The 25731-nt window shown below is 40.4% G+C and overlaps 1 protein-coding gene across 1 annotated transcript in view; it reads left to right on the plus strand.

Annotated features, from left to right (window-relative positions):
• SORCS3 (sortilin related VPS10 domain containing receptor 3) overlaps positions 1–25731 on the plus strand; it is a 506985-nt gene that overhangs the window by 454289 nt on the left and 26965 nt on the right. Inside the window, exons 15-19 of the mRNA XM_006095936.3 lie at positions 4354–4471; positions 5089–5222; positions 15024–15137; positions 16541–16712; positions 19205–19391. Of these exons, the coding sequence (XP_006095998.1) occupies positions 4354–4471; positions 5089–5222; positions 15024–15137; positions 16541–16712; positions 19205–19391 (725 nt within the window). The remainder of the gene's footprint in view (positions 1–4353; positions 4472–5088; positions 5223–15023; positions 15138–16540; positions 16713–19204; positions 19392–25731) is intronic.

The raw sequence follows: 25731 nt of genomic DNA on the forward strand, positions 1-25731 counted from the left end.
CACAATGTAAGAAAATCTGGGATAGAAGCCAAAGAAATAGAGATGAAAATAATGCACCTGCCAAGATTACGGAAGAGAAGAACCTGAATTAGTCCACAAGTCCTGACTGGGGACCGATTTCTGTGTTCAGTCCTGAGATGAGCACTCTGAGATCATAAACAGATCATGAACATCCTTAGAGGCTCAGGGTCAATTAGGCTATGTGCCTGAATGATGCTTACTAGTATATTCTCTGCAACAAGAGCCCTGGGAAGTGGTTAAGCCTGAACTTGAAGTTCTAAGCTTACTAATGCTTGAGCATTCCTTTCCTCTGTGGACTAACTTTATCTATTAGAAAGAACTCTCATATTTTTTAAACTTTTACCTTTTCATGTTTTGTTATTTTTTAATACTCAAGAGATCTCCCTAGAATGGCTACTTATTGGACACTCTCTCCTTCCCCTTCCTAAGTTATCTCCAGGTAAACCAGCCATAGCAGCCATAGCTTTTACATCACTTCTTGATAGATAGATAGATAGATAGATAGATAGATAGATAGATAGATAGATAATATATTCATAGATGAAAAGTGGTCTCAAATTATATTGCCATCGGTATTAATTTCTTGAGGTTGCTGTAAGAAATTTCCATAAATTGTGTGGATAAAAGAACGGCAATGTATTCTCTCACAATTCCGGAGGCCAGAGCCCAAGGTTAAATTGGCAGCAGGACTGCACTCACGCTAGTGTACTAGGGATCATTTGTTCTATGCTATTCCATTTTCTGTTGGCTCCAGCTGTTTCTTGACTTGTGGCCTCAGAAATCTAATCTTTGCCTTTGTCTGAACATGGCCTTCTCCTCTCTCCATGTATCTCTTCTTTGTATGTTTTTATTTTTAATAAAGTGTATTGGGGTGACATTGGCTAATAAGATTATGAGAGTATAAGGTTTCAAGTATACAATCTATAATATATCATCTGTATATCATGCTGTGTGTTCACTATTCAATGTCAGTTTTACTTCCTTCACCATATATTTGATCCCCTTTGCCCTTTACTGATTCTTTCCTACCTCTCTTTCCCTCTGGTAATCACGATACTGTTATTCATGTCTGTGAGTTTTGTATGTTCATTTATTGCTTTCAGTTTTATATGTGAGTGAAATCATATGGTCCTTGACTTTTTCCAATCTGACTTATTTTTCTCAGCATGATATTCTCAAGATCCATCTAAGTTGTTACAAATGACAGTATTTCATCTTTTCTCATACTGAGTAGTATTGCATATTATATATGTACCTCGTCTTCTTTATCCAATTAGTTGTTGAGGGACACTTTGTTTTCATGTCTCAGCCACAGTGCATAATGCTGCAATGAACATAAAGATATATATATATATATATATATATATATATATATATATATATAAAATATTCTCAAAAAAATGTTTTCAAGTTTTTTGGTTAGATACCCAGAAGAGGGGTTGCTGGGTCATATTGGACTTCAGGCTAATCCTGATAATCCAGGATACGTTCAACTGGAGATCTTTAACTTGTAAATCAAAGACCTTTTTCCAATAAGGTCTCATTCAAGGTTACAGGTCAGATCTCTTAGGGAGCCCCTATTCATTTCAGTACACAATCTTGATCACTCTCCTTTTCAGTGGTTCTTAAACATTGGGAACTGTGAACCCCTTTGAAAATCTGATAAAATATATGTACTTTCTCTACATATAAACACATATGCCAGTGAACACATATTTTACTTAATATTTCAAGAGATTCAAATTCCACGATTACCACCAAAGCTTATACGTGTACTGCACATTGAGGTACATAGTTTATATCATTCTTGAATGATGACATCCAAAACTAACTACAAATTGTCTGTGTGATTTAGTGTAATGTAGCATAGACCAGGATATTTCCACTTTTGCTCTAGATAATATACATAATTTTGTATTAATTAATGCATTCTCCGATCACCTTAAATATTTTGGTCTCTCTGAAGTGTGTACTTATATTAATCTCATTATACATGAAAACTCTTAAGCTTTCATTATTATTGTTGTTGTTATTATTATCATCACTATTGTTATTTAAGCTGAGTTTCACTGAGCCCCATTTCATCTATATAATACTTATGTAGTTGACAAAGGGAAAACTTGACATTTCATCCTGTTGTGTCACATGCTATTAAATTCAGCCTGTCTCTCATTCTGTCAAGACCTTTTTGGGTCCTGATTCTGCCATCAAGTGTATTGACTGTTTCTTCCAGCTTTGTGTCATCAGAAAATGTGATTTCCAATGATGGCCATTATTTTCATGTCTTCAAGTCATTAATAAAAATGAAGAACAAGAAAGAGCAGACAGCAGAACCTTGCAGCTGACTACTCACACCCTCCTTCCTGGTTGATTTTAATGCCTTAATTAGGTACTGTTCAGCCACATAATTTTACTAGCACCTGGCTCATATTTTTTCATCTTTTTTTTCAAGAGTGCTGTGGCAGACCATGGCAGGTGCCTTGCTGATAGGTAAATCATATGCCCCATATTTCCCTCTTCTGTCTGTCTAGAAATCCTTTCATAGAAAGGACTGGAATTAATCTGACATGATGTAGTTTATGATCCATGAAATAACTGTAAACTATTTGGAGTAGGCAGAATGTTTAGTTTAGCATCACTGATAACCTGCTACTCAGAGTCCTCCAATCAGGGATGACTTACAGGGGAGGTGGCGTTTGAATAAGGCAGGAATAGATAGACTGGATAGAGTGGGAAGAGACATTCATCAAAGTCTCCTCCCACTCTTGGTGTTTTGTTTTTTTCTTTTCCCCAATGAGCTTTCAGCTTAACTCTCCTCACTTCAAATAAGTATACACTTTTGATGAATCAACTGTTTTGTTAAAATTTAAGATGGACTGACTCATGATCTCTCCATGAAATGAGTGAGAGTTAATAAGGTGAAAATACCTTAGTTGAGACTTGACATGGATGTATTGTATTATTAGAAGACCACTAAATATAACAAGAATCTAAGAGAACTAAGAGAACCAGGGAAGATACTTAAATTAAGTCCACTCTGCTCCACAAAATATGGGCCACACAACCCAGGATATTTAGCCCCATGGCTTCCACTTCCCAGGGCTGAGCTAAGACTCATACAAAGACCATACAGTTTTACTAAAGGAGAGACCCTCAGTCCCCCCCTCAAAGTCTGTTTAATTTTTTTTAGACAAAGCTCTAAAACTTTTATTTAATATTGAACCATTAGATCACTATAAGTCATTTCTTAAGTGTATTTTAAGTTGTTTGATCTAAACAGCAATTCTATTTCTTTCTCTACTTTACTATCTTAATCAGCTCCTATCCCTCCCAAAGCATCCTTGTGTTTCAGGGGGCAGAAGGACATGTCCCTTGAGGAGAGTTAGTCTCTCAGTGTCACTATCAGAATACCTGAACTTAGGGAGATACAAATCCAGGGCTGGGAGCATGAGTAAGTCTTAATGAAATGGAAGTCATCCAATTCCTTGAAAGATTTCAGTTGATTTAAGTTCCTGGCATATTGGTCTCCCCTTTACATCACTGTGATGGATGTCTTGCATTGTAATTACAAGATATACCACCTGAGTGGAGTATGGATGATCAATCTATATTTTTTCTAGAAACGATTGATTATTCATATTTATAGGGTTATCAACTGCTGAGCTTTGAAAAGGTCAGTATGGATTATCTACTCATATGGTGTGCTATTTTACTATACATAAATATGAGTTTCTTTTATGAGACTCCTGTGAATTTTCAAGGAAGGGAGGAGGAGGATGGTATTCATATAAATTAAGCAATGGGAATTTCAAATAAATATCCTTATACTCAGTTGAAATTTTGGAATTGGCAAGGTCATACTTTTGATTAGCTAACCCACCTCCCACTCCAACATACACAGACACAATCTACTTTACAGATGAGGAAACAGTTCTTGTCAGTGGACATCAGTAAAGAAAATACCATTGCTTGGAATTAAAGATATACAAGGCTGAATGTCAAAATATGACCAACAGTTCTATCTTGGTGGAGAATTTTGGACTTTGAATTTCTCCTTCTCTGCACTTTTCTATATTTTAATTCTTTACTATAAAGCATAGATATTACTTTCTCAATTAAAAAATGATTGGTTTTTTAAACCCACTGTGAATGCATTTCACTGGTGTTGTGTATACAGTAGACTTCTACTCGATGTCCTTCAAGGAACATACTTTGAAAGAACCAGTGAAGGCCAGGCTGTAATTCAGTCTTCTATCCCCCCAGTCTTTGTGCATTTGTGACTGACTTCAAGGCTTTCTCTGCTTGTCTTTCCCATCCCTCCCCTAAACACAGAGTTTTTGGCCACTTCAGCCTTCGCTCTGAGTGGCAGTTGGTGAAAGTGGACTACAAATCTATCTTCAGCCGGCGCTGCACCAAGGAAGACTACCAGACCTGGCACCTGCTCAATCAGGTACATCACAAGGAAGAAGAGCTACTAAGCGCCCTGTTATTCCTATCTGGCCCTTTCTATTGAAGTGGGGCCTCTGAGGATAACGGTGGTTTCAGGGGAAGGGGTGAAGCCCATATATCCAGGTTCAGTAGAGTTAGATGGTATTGGGGACAATTTTGCACCCTGGGATCACTGTGATGGGGAGCAGTGATAACCTGGGTTTTTAGCTCTACCCATCGAGAAATAAGCTCAGGCAGGTAGGAGACTGACCCTCCATAGGTTCAATCATTATCCCTCCCCATTGGGGGGAGGAGCATTTCTCAGGCTAGCTTGGAGTAAGGGCCCAAGAGCATCAGGAACAGGACCACTATGAAAGGGTGAGGGGTGGGAGTGAGAGTCTCTACCAATAGCAGATGTTTATTGATACACAGCATAATCAGGCATCTGTGTTCTTTGGAACCGTTGGATCCTTGTAATTTGCACAAACTTCTGTTCTTTTTGCCCTTGGCTAGGAATAAAGACTTGGGCAGGGTTGTTTATCATAGAGAGGGATCTTCAGTTTTACTCTGTTGAGAAGCTGTTTTACTTCATCTTCTTTGTGTGTTTCTGCCTTTCTCACTGTGGACTTTCTTTCTAAGGGGGAACCTTGTGTCATGGGAGAAAGGAAAATATTCAAGAAACGCAAGCCAGGAGCTCAGTGTGCCCTGGGCCGAGACTCCTCGGGGACGGTGGTCTCAGAACCCTGTGTCTGTGCCGACTGGGACTTTGAGTGGTGAGTCCCTTGGCCTCTCAATGCCATTTTCAACAAGATGTTTACTTGTTTGGGGGGAGAGAAGGAAGTTGAGTTAGGGGAGGAACTACTGGTCTGTAGGCCCACCTACCCCAGTTCCTGGGCCAGATGGGAAGTTTGCGTCCCTGGAAGAGGGACACAAGGAGGCGTTTTCACAGAGAAGCGTGTCCAAGGGGACTTCTCATCTTCAGGGAGTAGCTGCATTGGAAAGTTCCAGAGAGGCTGGGCTGGGCACTGACGGAGTGCAGAGAGCTACCGCCTTGGACAGTAACCTTCAGACAAGTTTGCTCAAATTGCACTCTTCCACTTGAACTCTCATCATCATTTCTGTTTTTCCTCCCTCCACTGACAACCACAAAGGACACTGTGAAACCTAACCTATTAGACTCACAAATTTCCAAGTATGTACCTTCAGCTCTGGCCTCCTTCTCCTCTAGCATGGAGACATTTGTGTTCATTCATCTGCTCAACATCCATCTCCCCTTCTATTTATTTGTGGCCAAAGCAGAACTCTTCCTGAACTATCACTGTTGGAAGCAGTTTTTCAATTCATCTTGAATCTCCACCCCAGTCCAGTTTTTCCAGCCTCAATAAAACACACAGACATCCATTCAGTTACTTAAGTCAAAATCCCAGGAGAGCTTGATTTTGCCCCTTTCTCTCGACCAAACATCTGCAAGTCCTTGCAAGCCTCTACTTCCAAAATACCTTCTAACTCAAAGCACCTTTACCCCATGTCTTCTGCTGAGTGAATTCTTCAAACAGTCTACTAATTCCTTCTCTAGTTTCACTCATGCACCCTAAACTCTATCCTCCTCACAGCAACCATATTATACTGTAAAAACCAAAATCAGGTCTTATCACTCCTGTGCTGAGAACAGCTTCCTTTCACCCTTAAAATATAATCCAATATTTTTCCTTGGCTTGCTTCGTTGTATGTAATTTGGCCTGCTATTATCATTGTGCCTTAATTTTTTACTATTCTTCCCTTGTTTACGGTTTTGTAGTCACACTACCATCTCTTGTACCTGAATTAATCCAGGCTTATTTATACCAGAAAAAAATAACATGTGCTGTTGTGCCCAGATTTCAAGATCCCCCAAAGGACACCACCAGGGAGCGCCGAGTCCGATGCAAAAGCATAGAGCCTTTATTCAAGCTAGCTTGGTCCCTCTCTGCCTCCATTACTGGATGCGAGAGAGAGCCTGGAGTTTTGGAAGAACAAAGACTTTATAGGGCTTGGGGTGGGGGTGGGGGGTTGAGGGCTCACTGGGACCACTGATTTGGCCGATTCTGGTTGGTTGAGTGAGGGCAGGGGGCTAATGATGCAAGGGCAGGGTGCAGTTAGGGTCTGGTTACACAAAGACAAGGGGGTGTTCAGCATGCTTTTGGCCTTGAGTTTGTTTTCCCTTGCATTCCCATTGACTGAGATAAGGGCAGGCTGAGTAACTGATACATTCTATGGCTTTTTCTTGGAAGAGGGGTTAGGGACACAGCTATCAGTCCTGTTCTGTCCTTTCAGTGCAAGGATTTCTTCCAAATTTCAACATGGTTGGCATCTTTGGGTCACTCATGTCTCAGTAAAATTATCATCTCCTCAGAAATGCCTTTTGAAGCCATGTGATCTTACCTACACCTGGGCACTCTCTAGAACATCAGCATGATTATTGTCTTCTTAGTATGAATTGCCATTTGGAGTGACCATGCTCTGTGATGGCTTTATTATTGCCTATCTTCCCCAGTAGAATGTAAGTGCCATGAGTGTAGGAGTTTTAGATTTTCTTCATTGTTGCACCCTCAGTGCCTAGGTGATATAAGCAATAAATAATAGGACCATGTTTCTGAATGTTGTTCATTTTAGGAGAGTCAAATCTTCCCATTTCTGGGAATGGGCGAGTATTACTCTGATCCCATCTGGATGAATTCTTCCTTCACATTACAGTCAAAAGCTAAAGTTCAGTTTAGATGTTTTATTAAGCCATCCCATATTAAAAGACAAAGCTAAGGACTCAGGTCTGAGCCTATAAACATGGAAGGGGCAAGACAATGACAATTGCAGTGGAGCTTTTCTGGTGTTAAATAACAGACGTAAATTCAATTGGGCAGAGAATGGCTGCCCCTGCACAGCCAGCAGCCTCATCCCTATTTCATCCTATTTCATCCAACCTGTTTCTTAACAGTAATTTGTACTGGAAGCCATAGTTGTTTTCAGGTGGAACTATGGCTGTAACTGGTAACTGTAAGCCAGACAGATGACTTTGACTGCTTCCTACCTTCTCTTCATTCCTGAACTTATGCCTTAGAAAGCTTAAAGGGGAATAAATAATGATGGAAGGAGACTTGACTTGGGATGGTGAACACACGATACAATATATAGATGATGTATTATAGATTTGTACACCTGAAACCAACATAATTTGATTAACCAATGTCACCCCAATACATTTAATAAATAGGAGAAAAAGAAAGCTTGACTTTAGTGAGAATCACTCAAATGGGTTGTTTTATTTAAATTTGAATGGCAATGTTTTATCTGTGGAAATTTTGATCCTTTGGAAACAAAATATATTTTTACACTTGGGAAGAATGATTTTCAATTATTAATTACAATTCAGCAAAAATAGTCATAGCAATGTATACAGTAAGTCACTCAGAATTATTGCACATGACATATTGATGTCAACCTAAATATTCAGAATATGAGTATCAGGCTTCTTTATGTCCTTCTGCAGGCTCACTCTATGCAGCCTCACTGTCTTTACATATGTCCTTCTCCATTTTTGCCTGTGTCTGTGAGCTGCATTAGTCCCTCACCCATCGTTGGCAAAACTCACAATTGAGAAAGAATAAGAATTGTAACATAAATATTTTTCCCTTCAGCAATCCCATTAACATTTACTATTCTGAAAAAAATCACAACTCTGATATTTATAGTTTTTGACCTTAGGAAAAACTATCTTAATCTCTTTGATTTCACCTCCTTAGCTGTAAAGTACAAGTACAGAACATGGATCTCATTGGATCCTAGGGAGAAATAAATGAATTAATATACATCATTAATGTGGAAAAGACATTTATCCTAATGGTGTAGGCATCCATATGGTATCTGTTGCTGCTGCCATTGTTAATATTGTACCCCAGGGTTAAGTGGTCCCATAGTATTTTTAACAAGTAAACCAGAGCTTATACATTCAAATAATCACTCTCTTCAAATTTGTACCTTTGAGTGTTATCCATTTATTCCAATATTGGTGGCATAGCTTGAAATAGTTTTAAACCCTTCTTTGGAACTATTCCCAGAATGCATCTGTAAGTAAAGTAGCAGGTGGCCAGTAATAGGGGTGTCCTTACAAGGTGTTCTGTGATTCTCATGTTTTCATTGGTAGAGGGGCCGCTTGGATCCAACACCCTGTAATGTCAGCATCATTACTATGACATTTTATGAAGAAAATGAATATCTGGAATGTAAGTTACTTGACCAAGCTCTTGTAACTAGGAGATAAAGAGCTGGGTTCAAATGCAAGCCTAACTAAATCCCGTGCTCTCTCTTCTACATCATGCTATTTCTCAAGAAATCTAGCAAGTCTGATTTATTTTAGATTGATTTCTTGTTTCAGAATAAATAGGATCCCCAAGTTTAATTATTCTAAAATTAAAACTCATCTTCAAATGACCTAGGTTAACTGCTGTTGATGAGGTTCAACATAGAATGTTCCATTAACTCTAAAACAGTTATGCATGAAGTATATTTGATCACTGGTACTAGAATTGTAATAGGTTTATGGTATTCAAGAAGACTTTATAGAATTTGGGGGTGGAGGATAGGTAAGGTATTCTATGTTTGTCTTTCTATAGCCAATCATACCTCATGTTAAAAACAAGATAGAAGAACCAGTGTGAGTTAGGAGAAGCAGACGCACAAGACTGGATGACAGGTGACTGGTCAGAATCTGAGAAAAATAGCAGAAGAATTGCATCGCCTAAAAAGTATTTTTGTACTGTTTTTAGTATGGAATAGACAGTTTGATTTTTGAAATTGCTGTTTTTTATAGTGATTTTTTGGACAATGGGACTGAGTGTTTAAAATTGTCTTTTTGTTTTTAAGTCAACTTCAATAAGCATAGTTATCAGTAAAAAATATAGTTTTTCCATCAAATATAGTTTTTTTATGTTCATGCTGGAAAGTAGTTTATAGCAACAGTTTCATAGCCTTGTCACCTTCTCAAGGGTCCTTCCTACCAGGAAGTTTTATTAACTAAGGAATCTGAAACTCCTAGCTCAGTTAGTATAAGCGACAATCATGTGTATTCCACCTAGTTATTTCCCTGAGCCAAAGCAGGTCTTAGCCATTCAATTGGTTCAAGCAACTTTCAGGTCTCAGAGAGAGCAGGGAGAGGGTATAACCTGCTTTAATCAGATAGGGCCTGGGGATGGAGACTGGGCAGGATGATCAGATATCTTGGTTTTGGTAGAAAAGTTAAAGAGTGCAGCCTAAATTCACAGAGGCAGGGCATTATCCACCTGTATCCCTCCTCTGCTCAAAGAGAGAAGGTTTTAAAGAGTCTCAGAAGTGTTTATTTGTGGGCTACCATTGACTTTCAGCCTCCATCCAGAGCATGTTTTATTCGTGTATGAATTTTGCATGAATAATAATGTTTCTATTTAATAGCCTTGTAAATCTCCCAGCCTCATGTTTACCATAGAGAGCCACCTCTACCCTGGCATTGGTGAGGGGCCAGGAACAAATCCTAAGACTTAAATTTGTCAGAGACCAGCATGTAGTCAGAAAAGTAACATAAAAAGCCAACTCTTAGGGATGAATTGCCCTCTGGGAGACCTAAATACTCTTGTCCAATGAGAAACCAGTTGGTCTGGAGGTTCTTCCACCTAGGAGGTCATTTTTCCTACTCACTCAGCCAACTGTTTACTCAGCAATAACTCTTGGTACCTACTGTGTACCAAGTTCTTTAGATGGATTATGTTGATCTCACCCAACTGCTGGAATGAGAGTTGGCTATTACAGGTATTTTATTGATGAAGAAATGGAGACACAGAGAGGTTAAGTAACTTACTAAAAATAATAATGTTATGATTCCAGAGTCCTAAGTCTTAGTATGTTTTAGTGTCTATCCTGTTCAGTAGGTTACAGATCCACATAGCTAGTTTATCAAATGCTAATATAGAAGATAGAGCAGAAGAGATTTGAGGTGTGTCAGCATATAAATCAGATATGTCTGAAATCCTTTCAACCTTTAGTGTTCTGCATAGGGAGTATAATCAAGCATATTTTTCTATAGATAAGACGTTATTGAAAAGTAAAAAAAAAATGTATAAACCAGAGTTGTTGAACTCAAAGAAGGCATAACAGTAAATAATAAAAAGCATAGTTAGGTGCTGAATTTTATGGCACAGATCAGTATTGCCCAATAGAATAGCCACTAGTCACATGTGGTTATTCATATTAAAGTTAAAGTAAACATTCAGTTCTCCACTTGCACTAGCCATATTTCAAGTGCTCCGTTGTGACATGTGGCCGTGGCTACCATAGATATAAAGCAGTTCCATTATCACAGAAAGTGTTAGAAAAGGTCAGAATAGAGAGTTCACTGAGGACTGGAATAATGATGGAAGGTTTCCTGCAGGAGGTGGTGATGGAGCTGTGTAGACTTCCTGCTGAGAAAGTACAAGAAAATTGGGCAGCACTTTAGGGAAATCAGGTATATTCGTGTGTTCTTGATGACTAGAGTAATAAGGGCAGATGAGAGCATGGGGTTGAATTAGCAGAAATATGTGAGGCATGGTTGTTGGTTTTTTCAAGCAGTTTCTGAACTCATCTGCATGTAATTATCTTTATGGCTGTATTTAGGCTCATGCCTTACCTAAATGATAATGGTGTTATTATCCCATTGTTTTTGTTGAGGTTGTTTCTGTTTGTTGACTGTTCACTCTGCGCCTACCAGAAAACCTCTCTCTGCTTGATCCCAAACCCACATGCTGTGCTGTCTCCTAAAATAAGACAGAAGCACCTGTGGGACACTGATCTTGGAATCTCAAGTGCCGAATGGGAGAATTGAGAACCTGGGGGTCTGTGAGGCTAGGAGGGGCTGTGCATAGTGAGAGTAGCACAGCCCTGAGCTGGGCCAGCAGATGACTTCTTGGCTGGCTCCAAGAGACTGACCTTGTCATTCCTGAAAACCAAGGAGCCCTCTACTGATGATGCAGTGGGTGCCCCTTGGGATTGTACTAATGCTGAACCAGGGGTCAAGAGTTGATTATCATCTCCATCTGCCATTGTCAGTTATGTACAATCCCTAACAAGTCATTTCTCCTCTCTTTACTCCTCCTTCCTAATCTACCAACGGAGGGGATTGGACCCAGGGAATACAAGTGTCCCTTCCTGTTCTGACATGCAGAGGCCTTTTGGTTTCTGAAGCTGTCATTTCTTCTTTAGATTGTCTAAGGCTTCTCCCTGGATCTCTGGATGAGATTTGGACATACAGGTTCCTAGAAATGGACACCTTCCCACCTAAACTTTTAAAGAAGTTCTAAACCCTCTAAAGAAAGACACAGAGGTGACATTTCTTGAAGGAAGCTGCTTGTGTGTTTGCAGAAGCTGTGGCAGCATACTTCCCTGAGGCAAATCAAACTTTCCAGCACATTCACTCCAGACTTCACAATTCAACAGAAAAACACCTTTTCCCCAGGAAGCTGGAGCAGCCGCTGAAACTGCTTGTTTGTCTAAATTATGTGAAATCCAGAGCTGGGATGGAGGTGGGACAGTATGAGAGATTTTAATATACATTTAGCAGAAGTTAACGAAGAAGTCCACAGTTTGGGGGCAGCCAGTGATGTTTCCATTAATGTTATTAAATATTAATGAGGTTCTTTTTCTCTTTGGGGTAAAGAGGCATGCTTGATGCCCTCTTTTTAATTACTCTATGGCTAACAGGTCACAGAGCTGAATGAATTGCTAAAGATGGTTGCCTTCAGCAAAGAGCATTACGGCATTTCTCTCCCTCCCAAAGCTGCTTAGGAGAGCACCCTTTCTTCCAAAATTACTAAACTTCTTAAGGTTAGCAGGACATTCAACAGATTCGTCTCATAAAGCAATGGTGGAATTTTCTAGAAGAGATGCAAACACACGGCAATCTAAATGTTTCTACAGATAAACAATGCTTAGAAATCAGACGTCCAGTGTATGCTGGTAAATATTTAACCACCAGCTCTTTGGGAACAAATAAATAAAGAATCCCTGATTAGTAGCCTTTGCTGATTGTAGTAAATATTCCCACCATGGCCAGTTTCAAGCCACCAACGTGATGTCAGTGACTGCAGACTTTGGGAGAGATGTGTAGCATTACATAGTATTTCTAGTATATAAATACTCAGATGTAAATAACTTCAGCATAAATAATATATAATAACATTTTATATGCTATATATTATATAATAATAATACAATGCAGTAAGGCAATGAATAATTTATTATTTTATTATTGCTTTTTAAATATAACATTTAAATATTTTTTATTATTTAATTTTTAATAATGACTGATTACTAGCCATTAAATAGCTTGGAAAAGTCCTGAAATTTTAAACTGGCTCTCAGGAACTATTATAAGCTGGTGCAACACTGAGTTCCTCTGAGTCAACTCCCAGGCTGGTCTTGAGTTCTATCTTTCCACATAGTGATTTGGAAGGACTCTAGCTCATGCTCACGCCACAGGCATCTGTTGAGCACTTGGGATGCTCTCTGTGGTACAAACTGGAAAATTAACTGTGGGTTCACACTCTCCTGCAGAGTCCAAATGCAATGGCATAATTTAGTGCAATCCTTTTTCAATGTAACTGAAGTATCCATTCACCAGTAAATATTATTCAATACCTTCAATGTCCTAGGTTCCATTTTAGACCAGCACTGGCAAACAAAACCAACTGAGATCTCTGCTCTTTTATGGCCTCAGTTTCCAACATGCTGTGACCACAGAAATTTTGAATGGGAATCATGGATGGTCTCATCTGCCCTAGATATTGAGGAAGGATCTGTAGGAAAGTGTCAAACACAGAAAACGGTAGAGTACTTCAAGACCAGGGCATAATACACACAAAGACAAAGAGGGTTGAAAAGGTGGTTTGAGGGTCAGATGGAGTTTGTTGTGGAGGAAGGTGGTAAGAAGGTAGGGTGGTGTCAAACTGGGGAGATAATTCATATAATGTCATTAATCAGTTGTTACTTCTTAACTATACTGCCTCATCCTGTATTACACTGTGTTCTACTTCATACTTGTTATTCTGTTCTTTCATTGGATTTGAGGCATGTTATATGCCTATCTTCAAAAGACTGGAAAGCCCTTAAGGAGAGGGATTGTTGTACTTCTTCCAGAGAACAGGGCACATATTGAGTGATAAAGAATGTGGAATTAAATTTTTATCCCTATCTCCCTTTCGTTTCTATCCCAGTTACACATATAGATAATTGGCCTGTAATTTCATTGGATTTTAATTAAATCTTGGATCAAAGAATATGGGAGAAGAAGAAGAAAGGAGGAGTGGGTACAGAGAGAATGATTTCTCTTGCTGTTTTATGTTTTATTAACACTCAGGGAATCAATAGTCAAATGTCCAGGTTGTTCTGATCAATGTGTGGGGTTTCATGAAATCCTCGGATGCTTAACTCAGAAGCATGAATTTTCCTGCCAAATAAAGTCACCCTCAAAGACCTCTGGTTGGTTGCAGGCAATAACACTTTGTTGTTCTTTTTCTACCCTGACAATTACTTGTCTGGGAGCTTATGAAACTCTAAGAAGTAAGGAAATACCATTTAAATTTCAGATAGGGCCCTCCTCTCCATTTACTTTCTCATTTTCAAATGGGAAGGAAAGGAGAAGGGAATCGTACTTGACTTTCTTTGTTTTTTTGGTGTGTGTGTGTGTGTGTGTGTGTGTGTGTGTGTGTGTGTGTGTTTGTTTGTTTTTTGAGAGAGGAAGGGAGAGAGAGAGGCAGAGAAACATGGATATGAGAGCAATACATCGACCAGCTGTTTCCCTCATGTCCTGCACCAGGGATGGGGTCCACAACCCAGGCATGTACCCTGACCTGGAATCAAACCTGCAACTTTAGGTGTGTGGGAGGACACCCAACCAACTGAGCAACACTGGCCAGGGATCTTTCTTGGTTTTGTTATGACTAGGCTTTTATGAAAACATGACAAAGGACTACATAACTACATAGTTTTTCTGTTGTTGTTATTGTTTAGGACAAGAGGGAACCTATGTTACATGTAGTTGGGAACATTTTGAATGGATATATCTGAATGCAAATGTATATATGTGCTTGAGAGGGAATTGGCAGGGAAAAAGAAAATAAAATCTAGAATTTTGGAAGAATACCTGTGGGATATTAACACAGAAATGAACCTTGACCTTTAAAGCCATTTTCTAGGTTGTAATCCCACTGTGATCGAAAACATGCTTTTAAGTATATAGCATCCTTCACACTCACCCCAAGCCAGTGCCCCTGCCACATATATAGTTTCATACTTTTTGAACCTAGAATCCACATTTGATAATCCACTATATTTTTCTACATTGGACTCCATAAGACTTGGGGTTATTTCTAAATCTAAAAATTTATTCTCTAAGTATGAATATTTGCCCTCACTAGGAGTATTTGAAAGAACGTGTTACAGAGTTTTGGGTGCACATAGGGATGCATTTCTATTTGTGTGTGTTTTTTAAACATTTTTGCATCTACACCACTATGCAATATTCATTTTGCGGACAGTGACTATGGCTATGAGAGACATGGAGAGAGCCAGTGTGTCCCAGCTTTCTGGTACAACCCAGCATCTCCATCAAAGGACTGCAGCCTTGGTCAAAGCTACCTTAACAGCACTGGGTAAGTAAAACAACCAAAGGAATTCCACTCACTGTTTTTGTGTTTCTGTAAGTTGGGATGAAAGGAGAAGGGAATCGCAGGATGGAATGTAGATAGAGTTTGTTTATATGGTTTCCGGGGAGGCCTGAGGAGATCTTTAGCTGAGAGTAGCTTTTTGGGAACATCAGAAGAGATTTCTGATTACCCAGTTTCAATACCTTTTGCATTTTGACAGACCATAGCTATTGTTTTGATTAGACTTTCTCTTCTAGAAATACTGTCATTCCATCTGAGACAATAACTACATACACCATTTGCCCAACATCTTCATGAGATCTCTGGATGGAGAGTATGGCTAGGAGTTCAGCCATTGGGGGGGAGGGAGAAATATCAGATATAATGGAGGACTGATATCATACGGAAGAGTTTGGTTTCATCTGCTTTTAAAGCCACCAGGAGAAGGCAATATGGATGGGTTGATTAATTACTTCTAATATCCAGGGAGAAACAAGACATAATATGATGATGGTGGTGGTGATGTTGATGATGATAGTGGTGGTCCATTTATTTTGCGTGGTTTTCCCAGCATGTTGCTTTAATGCAATTTAGAGATAACGATGTGCCTCGAAACAAGTCCGTCGTGTAGGTCAGGGCTCTGGGCATGCTCTCAACTTGACTTCAGGTGCTGGGGTCTGTGGTCAAGAGAGATGACATGGCATGACTGTGCACAAACTCATCCTTGTCCTAGAAGGTCACAGTCCTTGTGGGAGGTCTTCCCATGCTCACTTTTCTGAAATCACTTTACCTCAATTGGGCTGAATAGGAGTTTCAAACTTGTGCTTCTCATCTGGTATTTGTGGTAAGAAATGAAATATTAACAAAGAGAAAATATCCCATAAGATATCCCAGTGGCTCCAGAGTAAGGACTGTTAGGTGTTCATGCTTTTGTTCCGGCCCTCCGGTCCAGTTTAAGAACCCATTGTGGCCCTCGAGTCAAAAAGTTTGCAGTCTCATCTTCTAGCTCAGCCGTGGGCAAACTACAGCCGGGTGGCCTCAGGGAAGTAGAAACAAGTCTCTCCCTCACAGAGATCAGCACCTGCTCTTCCTGCTTTCATAATCCAATGGGTCTGCCTCCTCCTGTCTTGTATGTGAGTCAGACATTGATTTTTCTTGGCTGCTTTAGACACTGATCCGATCTGTGGCTCACCAGGTAGGATCGATAATAATGTTTAAAGAGCTACTCTTCCTGAGATGGAGGGATAGTGGCTCCTCAGCATTTATTTAGTTTCCTAAATGGCTGTCTTCTTTGAGACTCCGTTTTGAGGAGGAGCTGTGCGCAATGTCTGTCTTGCTCTCTTGCAAGCCTTCTAACACACACGCGTACAATACAAACCACACCACTGACAATTGCCAATGCTCCTTAGGTACCGGCGGATTGTGTCCAACAACTGCACAGATGGGCTAAGGGAGAAGTACACCGCCAAGGCCCAGGTGTGCCCTGGAAAAGCCCCTCGGGGCCTCCATGTGGTGACGACTGATGGACGCCTGGTGGCCGAGCAGGGGCACAATGCGACCTTCATCATCCTCATGGAGGAGGTAGGTGCTGGCCAGGGTCTCTGAGGTCATAACTCACAAGCAGACCATTCCCTGTTCTCTGAAAGGGAGGAGAAAAAATAAATCCTGTATTCAGGGCCCTGTATGAAAGTCAATGCAGCCCTGGCCAGTTTGCTCAGTGGTTAGAGTATCAGCCCTTGAACCAAATGGTCTCGGGTTCGATTCAGATCAAGGGCACATACCTGGGTTGCAGGTTCAATCCCAGCTCAAGCCGAGGGCACCTTCAGGAGGCAACCAATCAATGTGTCTCTTTCACATGATGTTTTTAAAAAAAGAAAGCAAGTCAATGCCGAGAAGCTGAGATTTCTGGGAGAAAATAGAAGGACCAAAAGAGGGCTTGGGTGTTTAGAGACCTCCTTCCCTTCATCCAGCCACAGGGACTCAGACTGCAGTCTTGCTGCTTGTCTCTCACAGAGCAAAGCTGGTCATATTCTCTGAGGTTCCTCTTTAGGCTCTGCTTTGCTGAAGGAATGTTTATCACCATAAGACCATATACTAGAAACTTCGCCAGAAGAAGGGAATTCAAATTTTATCTGTTGCCTTCAGGAGCCTCTTTTACTTCATTGTAACCCTTCACCCCCTAATTAAAAAGCCCATGGGGCTTTCAAAGGGACTCCACAGTATGAGTGTGAGGGTAGTGGCGGATTATTGAAATCCTTTCAACTTACCTTTATGAAAAATGTCATATTGGTTGCTTTTCCATCAACTAGCTGCTCCATTAGTTCATTTTTTGTGTCTTCTGTAATCTGGGCAGTAAAATCAGACTAAGTTCATTCATTCCAGGATGGAAATACCTCTGCTCCCTGCTTCTTGCTCCCTATATGAGCTATTTCATCTCTTCTCAGACCAGGTTGGTTTTCAGGCACTCCTCACTGAGATGGTGGGGGCAGGAAGGCTTGCCTGATTTACAAAGCCCTCTAAATTTATATGCAAATTGCTCTGTGCTCTTGAGATCTTGGAAAGAGACCAAAGCAGGTCAGGACTTTTGTGCGTGTTTTTCCAGAAATGTGAATACTTTAGAAACCTTTAAAGTCAGGCCACACTGGACAGGATGGTGAAGTTTCTTTACCCTGGCTGACAGACTCCTCAGCTGTCACCCACACTGGGTGCTAGAATTAAAAAACTTACAGATTCAGAGGAGGTCATTATCACATTTTCACTAGGGAGTTTCCAGGACCAGAGCTATAAAACCTTCTCTTGAATGGATGTGAAGAGCCACGATCTTATCCATTTGAATTGCATCCAGTTCATTTCCACTTTAATTTATATTCATAAACTCAAAGGTAGTTGACATTGTATGTGGGGCAAGGGAGCACCGATCAATATTTTACTCACATCTGAGTTGCTATGGGGGAAGAGACAGAAAGCAAAAGTATGATGGATGCACACTCACTGGGTGGAAGGATTGGCTCATAATTCTGAAATGATGCATTTCTCTTTCCATCCCATCAACCATCTTTGTATATGAAAAGAGATCCGGTTCTTTTTCATCTGTTGTTCTTGTTTTGTGGTCAGATTCAATTGCATTTATCCAGAATGTTGGTCTAATGTGGAGAGGAAGGGAAAAGGAAGGATGGGGTTTAGCATTGGCCCTTAAGAAGCTGAGCATTTGTTTGGGGACTTGGGGTGGTAAAGATCCACTCACCTGAACCATTGGTATCACTTTACCAGACAGCACCCAGAAGACTCTTGTCCTTTTCACAGGCAGAGGTATCTGTGAGCCGGGAGGGCCAGAAAGTGCTTCAGGGAAGAGGGGGCTTCGTTATGTTCAGGGACATCCAAGGTCAACAGAGCACAGATGTAATCTTGGCCGGTGTGCAGTGCTAATCTACAGAAGGGAAATAAATCATCTTACCTCATAGAGTTATTTTGAAGGTGGTATTATATAATATGTGCTAAATGATTAGCATAATGCTCAGACCATAATAATAATTACTAAAAATATGAACAATTATGATGCTAGCATGGTGGTTGAGAACATTAGCATTGATACCAGACTGCCTGGTTTAAAACCTGGCTCTACCACTACCAGCTGCAATCCATTTGTAAAATGGTGACAGTAGTACTTTCTACAATATGGGGTTGTGAGGAAATTAAATGTTTGGAATGGAAAAGAAACCGTTAGCTGTTATTCTTATTGCTATTGGTATTACTGTGCCACAGGAAAAGAATCATTAAACCATGTGTGAGGTAGCCAGAGTTGCCTAGAGTCTCTATCTTCTCTATTATTGCCAGTGTCACACTAACCCAGCCTGGCCGAGCTCAGGCATACACGAGCGACAGGTCCATGGCGCCTGCCCACAGTGCCCAGTGGATCTCAGATAAGAGTCTGTTGATCGTGTTCACAGTGTTTCGGCCCCCCTGGGAGAGACTTTAGGTTTTCAGAGGGTGATGATGAAGACACAGTCGAAGCATCCGAGATTAAGTCAAGCTGGACCATGTGATTGAGCTCAAGCCAATTGCTGTCCTCGCAGGGCGATCTCCAAAGGACGAACATCCAGCTTGACTTTGGGGATGGGATTGCGGTGTCCTATGCTAACTTCAGCCCCATCGAGGATGGCATCAAGCACGTGTACAAGAGCGCAGGGATCTTCCAGGTGACGGCCTATGCAGAGAACAACCTGGGCTCGGATACAGCTGTCCTCTTCCTGCACGTGGTTTGTAAGTAGCATGAGCCCTCCCCTCTCTTGCTTTCCTCCATTGACAACTCCCTCTGTTCCAAACTTCTGTGATTCAGAGCTGAGACAGGATCTGGTGTGACTACTACCCTAAATGATGGCCCGAGTCAAATGATTGCGATGTGTGCTCTTCTGTGTTTCAGAGTTTCCTAACACTGAAGTAGATTATTTCGAAAGTTTGGACAGTGTATTACCAACTGGCCCCTCCTTTTCAGCTCCACTTTGTACTGATGTAAGTGTGCACATGCAGATACACTTTGAGGCGAAAGCCCCTTCCCTTTGTGATTTGTGCTGAAAGAACCAAAGAATGGTTTAGAAAACACATGTTTAGTTTTTTTGAATGCAGAACTGAACACGCAGGAGACCTTAATGCTTACATCTAAGGCCACTGGAAGTTCATTCCTGTTGCAAAGCATTCTAAGAGCTCTCCAACATGTTTTTGCTGTCCAAGAATGTATTTTACTGCTGTTGGCTGTTGCTTCGCCCAAACCAATGCAACAGCTGAGTTCTGAATATTTTGTTTGTACTGGATGCATTTTGTGTATTTGCTGTCTTATGACTTAACTCATGTAAACTGAAACAAATATTATGATTTTAGAGTGCCGGGTCGAGGAAATGTTATGGGGCTGGTATTGGTTTCATAAGTCTCTATCAGTGCTTCTCATGGGCCTAAGGACGTCTGTGGTTTTTACTTATACTCCTCACGGTGTTTTTGGAGTAATATGCTGCATGTGGTGAAAATGACACGTTTTATAAGAGTCTAAGTGAATACAAGGAGCACCTTTCCTAGCAACAACTCAGTGATGACATAAATGCCACTATATAAACAAACTGTACTTAAGAGGCCCCTGGCAAACAGCAAGCTAGCAGGTCTCTGAACATTCTAATGACCAACAGTAATGGGGGAAGTGTGTGGGAAGAGGAGGAGACCTGGATTGTAGCTCAGTTATATTCCTAAAGATGCCAGGCTACGCGGCCATGAGATAAATTATTTCATCTCTTAGTCTTCTGAACTCCCAATTTTTAAAGTTTTTATTTATTGATTTGAAAGAGAGAGAGAGAGAGAGAGAGAGAGAGAGACAGAGAGAGAGAGAGAGAAACATCAATTTGTTGTTCTGCTAATTTATGCATTCATTGCTTGCTTGCTATATGTGCCTTGGCCAGAAAACGAACCTGCAACCTTGGTGTATTGGGACAATGCTCTGACCAGCTGAGCTACCTAGCCAGGGCTGGCTGAACTCCAATTTAAAATGGCTTAATTCTAACGGGTGCCTTGTTTCACAGGGCTCTTTTAATAGTAAATAGAAAACACAAATTAAACATCCATTCACTAATTTATTCAATAAATATTGAGTTCTTAATCTTTGCTAGGCACTCTAGTAGGAACTGGGGAGGCAACAATACAGATATGGCCCTGCCCTTACAGAATTTACATTTGGCGGGGGAGGGGTGGTGGTGGTGGAAGGGGGATCTGCTAGGAATGGGCCATCAATGGCCCAAGTGGTGATAACCACACCACACCAACTATAATCAGAAGCAAAGCACAAGATCAGAAACTCAGGTGAGTGGTGTACAGTATGTTCTTGAGCCCAGGGTTCAGAGCAAGAGAAACCTACATTTGAATTCTTATTATATCCCTTTGTTAAATGTCCAATATCAGTCAACTGTCTTGGTCTTTAAAACCTCTGATTCCTCATCTTTAATACTTAAATTATAGAGAGGCTGTAAAATAAAATTGGATTATGTGTGTCAGGGATCCCCAAGACCACCCCCAGGTTTGCCAATTCCATAGAGGATTCACAGCCTCAGCTCCTAGTCATACTCGTGACTATGATTTATTACAGTGAAAGGAGACAAAACAAGATCATCAAAGAGAAAATGCTCATAGAACAAAGTCTGGAGGAAACAAGACACAGGTTTCCAAGAGTCCTCTCCCCGTGAAGTCACACAGGACATGCTCAATTCTTCTAGCAATGAGTTGTAGCAATGTGTGTGAAGGGCTGTCTACCAGAGAAGCTCATTGGAGACTCAGTGTCCATGATTTTTACTGGGTTCTGATCAAATAGGCATTCTTTGCCTAGCATATACCAAAAGTCGAGACTCCCAGAGGAAAGCAGGTGTTCAGAACAAACCATATTGTTGGCAAAACAGTCTAGACACTCTTATCAGTTAACTGTTGACTGGAAACACCCCCAGGTCCAAGTTCCCAGATGCTAGTCAAGGACCAGTCTTACACACAGATCTTTTGAAAGATGGCAATTTCAGGTCTGTTAACACATGTCTGCACAGTGTGCAAAATACTACTTAGCACCCAGCTTGGAACATGATAAATGTAGCCTGTGATAGTAATTAGATTTGACCTTTGAAAAACACAGGGATTAAGATGGCAACTCACTGTGCAGTCAAAAATCCATGTATAACTTTTGACTCCCCAAAATCTTAACTACTAATAACCTAATGTTGACCAGAAGCCTTATGATAACATAAACAATTGATTAACACGTATTTTGTATGTTATAGGTACTATATACTGCATTCTTACAATGAAAAGTAAGAGAAAATAAAATGTTATTAAGGAAATCGTAAGGAAAATACATTTTTCAGTATTGTATATATTTATTAAAAATTTATGTATGAATGGGTCTGAACACTTAAGTCTTTAATCCATTTCGAGTTTATTCTTGTGTATCATATAAGAAGGTGGTCTAATTTCCTCTTTTTTTGCATGTATCTGTCCAATTTTCCCAACACCAATTATTGAATAGACTATCTTTACCCCATTGTATGCTCTTGCCTCCCTTGTCAAATATTAATTGACTATAAAGGTGTGGATTTATTTCTGGGCTCTCTATTCTGTTCCATTGATTTATATGTCTATTTTTATGCCAGTACCATGATGTTTTGATTACTATGGCCTTGTAGTATAGTTTGATACCAGGTAGTGTGATTCCTCCAACTTTGTTCTACTTTCTCAAGATTGCTGTAGCTGCTCAGGGTCTTGCGTGGTTCCAAATACATTTTTTTGAATATTTGTTCTAGGTCTGTGAATTATACCATTGATATCATTATAGGAAGTGTTGAATCTATAGATTGCTTTGGGTAGTATGGGCAATTTAATGGTCTAAATTCTTCCCATCTCTGAACAGAGAATATGCTTCCACTTATTTTTATCTTCTTCAACTTCTTTTTTCTAGACTCATAGATACAGAGAACAGACTAACAGCCATCATAGGGAAGACATATCATGGGGGACTGGGTGAAAAAGGTGAAGGGATTAAGCAAAGGGAAAAAAAACCCTCATAGAGACAGACAACAGTATGGTAATTACCAGAGGGAAAGAAGGTGGAGAAAATAGAAGAGAGTAAAGGGGGAATAAATGGTAATGTAAGGAGACTTGACTTGGAGTGGTGAACACACAATACAATATACAGATGATGTATTATGGAATTGTACACCTGAAACCTATATAATTTTATCAATTTCACCCCAATAAATTCAATAAAATTTGTAAATGGACCCATATAGTTCAAAACCATGTTCAGGGTCAACTGCACTAAGTTCTTCTTATTCACTTTCTGCCCAACACTTCTCTGCATTTAAAAATGAAGACAAAGAAAAAAAATTACTTTAACCCAAGGACCTGCCCCACCCATGTTCCTAATTGTGGCAAGAATGGGCCTTGACTGCAGGGGGCAAGACTGATGTGTCTTAGTGACAAAAAAACAAAACAAAAACACAACATCAAGGAACAGGTTTATACTGTGGGTTATGTGCATGAAGGAGGAAATGTTCCTTGAAACTTTTATCGTGCTCATAATTCCCTCCAAATCAATCATGGCTGCATTTACCAGACAGTTATTATAGTGGAAACTGCTGTTGGCCTCACCTTGGGCCATTAGCTAACAAAAGTAGTTGTTAGCTGCCCATAATAACCAATCTCGCACAGATTATTAGATTTTATCCAAAAGAGCCCTGTTTGACAGTGACCGTTTTAGGTGTGTGCCATGCTCTCTCCCGAATCCCTTCAGCTCTCTTCTCCCTGGTCTGTGGTCTGTCTCTAGCCAGAAGCTTCAGGCTCTTTGCACTAAATAGCTACTACCTGTTGTTGTTACTTGATATTATATTTACTTAAATGTGAGGCTGGAATAAATGGGACCATATTTGATGGTGTTGTAATTTATGGGAGCCTCATCCCTGTTATGTTTGTATGAGATTAGGGAGAAGATCTCCTTTTGTCTCCTTGGGCATCAAAGTCTCCTGGCAAAGTAAGCCTTGATCCCTGAGTGACTACAGGCTGACAAGAATATGTAAGGCTACAAGTCATAGTGGCCTTATCCCTTAACTGTGAAAAAGCCCAGGGTTCCCATGAGCTGGCCAGGGGAAAGGGCTCCAGGCCATTCTCCCTTGAGGACATGAGGATTGAAGGTCAAGGGGAAGAATGAGGGGTTTGCATCTGGGCATGGAGAAAGACGGAAGAGTTAATGTAAGAAACATCTCTCACTTCCCTCCTTGGACATGAACTGGCCAGGGACTCTTCCCACTGCCTCATTCTCTTCCCCATTGATAAGTAAAATGCATACAACAAAAAGAGATAAATCAAGTAAACTCCTAAAAATGAGTCTATAAAGCAGTGTTTTCTCAGACGATGTGTTTTTTATTCTCATTGACAATCAAACCATAAAATATAATTGAACAGACTTCCTTATTGAAAATAATTAAACCTTTAGCCAAAGGTGTATCTGAAATGACAAGGTTCAAATTATTTGCTGGAAGAAATCTTGACGTGCCATATATCTGGGGTCAGGTCAGAGAGCTGTAGGCAGAGAATATGTTCAGGGTGTAGATACAGAGATTCTTGAAAACTTGTTGACTGTTCAGGAGGGTATAGTCTGGACCAATGGTCGCTAACTGGTGGTCTGTGAGGTCCGAAAGGTTGGCGACCACTGGACTCTGGACAATGGCAAATAGACCTGGTTGTTCTTAACACCCAAACATCGGTCTATGTCCAAACACCTTCTCCCCCAATGTCAATTTACCTACAACACAGAATGTGCCCAGTGAGACCCAGAAGACTTCCCAGTGTCTTCGGAGGGAAGTCTACCCAAAGATTCCCAGAAACAGGGGTGCCACAGTGGTCATGGTGGTGGGCATAGGAATAGTGCCAACCTATACTCTACTACATACAGCCATACATCGCCTTCATATATTCTTATTTCTATAAGGAAGGCAGGGCAAATATTGTCTCTTATTTTTAGGACAAAGTAATGGTCTATGTAGGACAAAACTCTACATAGATGCACTAATCACATAGCTACATTTGAACCAGAGCAGAAATGGGAAGCATCCATCTGTTTTCATGTCATTGTTTTCCGTTTAAACTGGACTGTTTCCAATAGCGAAGGCTAGGTGGCCGGAAAAGTGTCCCACCTCTGGTAAACACTAAGGTCCCCAGGCTACAGATGTCCTTGCTGTAGTTGTGACCTTTAGTCATTTTCACCAATCAAACTATGGCAGTGGAAACTGGGAAAAGGTGCCCTTAGTGTGAACAGATAATTGGAAGATTCTAATTGGATTTGATTAAGTAGGAAGGATATAAGGAAGGGAAAGGCGGAGGAAGGAAGAAAGGAAAGGAAAGAGAAAAAAAAGAAAGGAAGAAAGGAAGGTAAGAAGGGAGGGAGAGAGAGAGGAAGGGAGGAGAAAATTCCATAGACAGTTAAATAGCATATCTACCCCACAGATGCAACACTAGCATATTAACATTTTACATTAACATTTTCTGCTCATTTTGGGGAGGAAATGAATTTAATTAAAATGCTCATTTATTATGCACAGAGTGTGTTCCTGTATGTTCTCTTAGAACTTGATTCTGCTTATCTCAGTTTTCTGAGGGGAAAAAAAATGTTTGGTCAACTTTTTGCAAACAGCTTTTTCTTATTATTATTTGAGGGCCTGTCATTTGTTTCTCCTTCAGTTTAGGGAGATGGGCTTTTTCCATTTTGTTAAACAGCCTGGTGGGCTTCTGAGTGACACCCGCTGAGTATTGCGCGTACTCCGCGGGAGCCGTCTTTAACTCGGTTCATATAGATTTGTGGTGGAGTGTGGGAAACGTCTTTACAATGCATTGACCCTGAATCACTATACAGGCTAATGGTCAGAGATGAAACTGACTGCTGTTTTTCTTCCTATCTGTTGGCTCAGTGTCTAGTAAACTAGCTTTGTCGTTGGATTGGAGTTTCATAAGCATTTCTGGTTTGGCTCATCAGATGTAAATTAAGTTCAAATGTCACTCAAACAACCTAAGCCTGATTTGATTTTCCTATTAG

This window comes from Myotis lucifugus, unplaced genomic scaffold (genome assembly GCF_000147115.1).
Source record: "Myotis lucifugus unplaced genomic scaffold, Myoluc2.0 scaffold_162, whole genome shotgun sequence".
NCBI lineage: Eukaryota > Metazoa > Chordata > Mammalia > Chiroptera > Vespertilionidae > Myotis > Myotis lucifugus.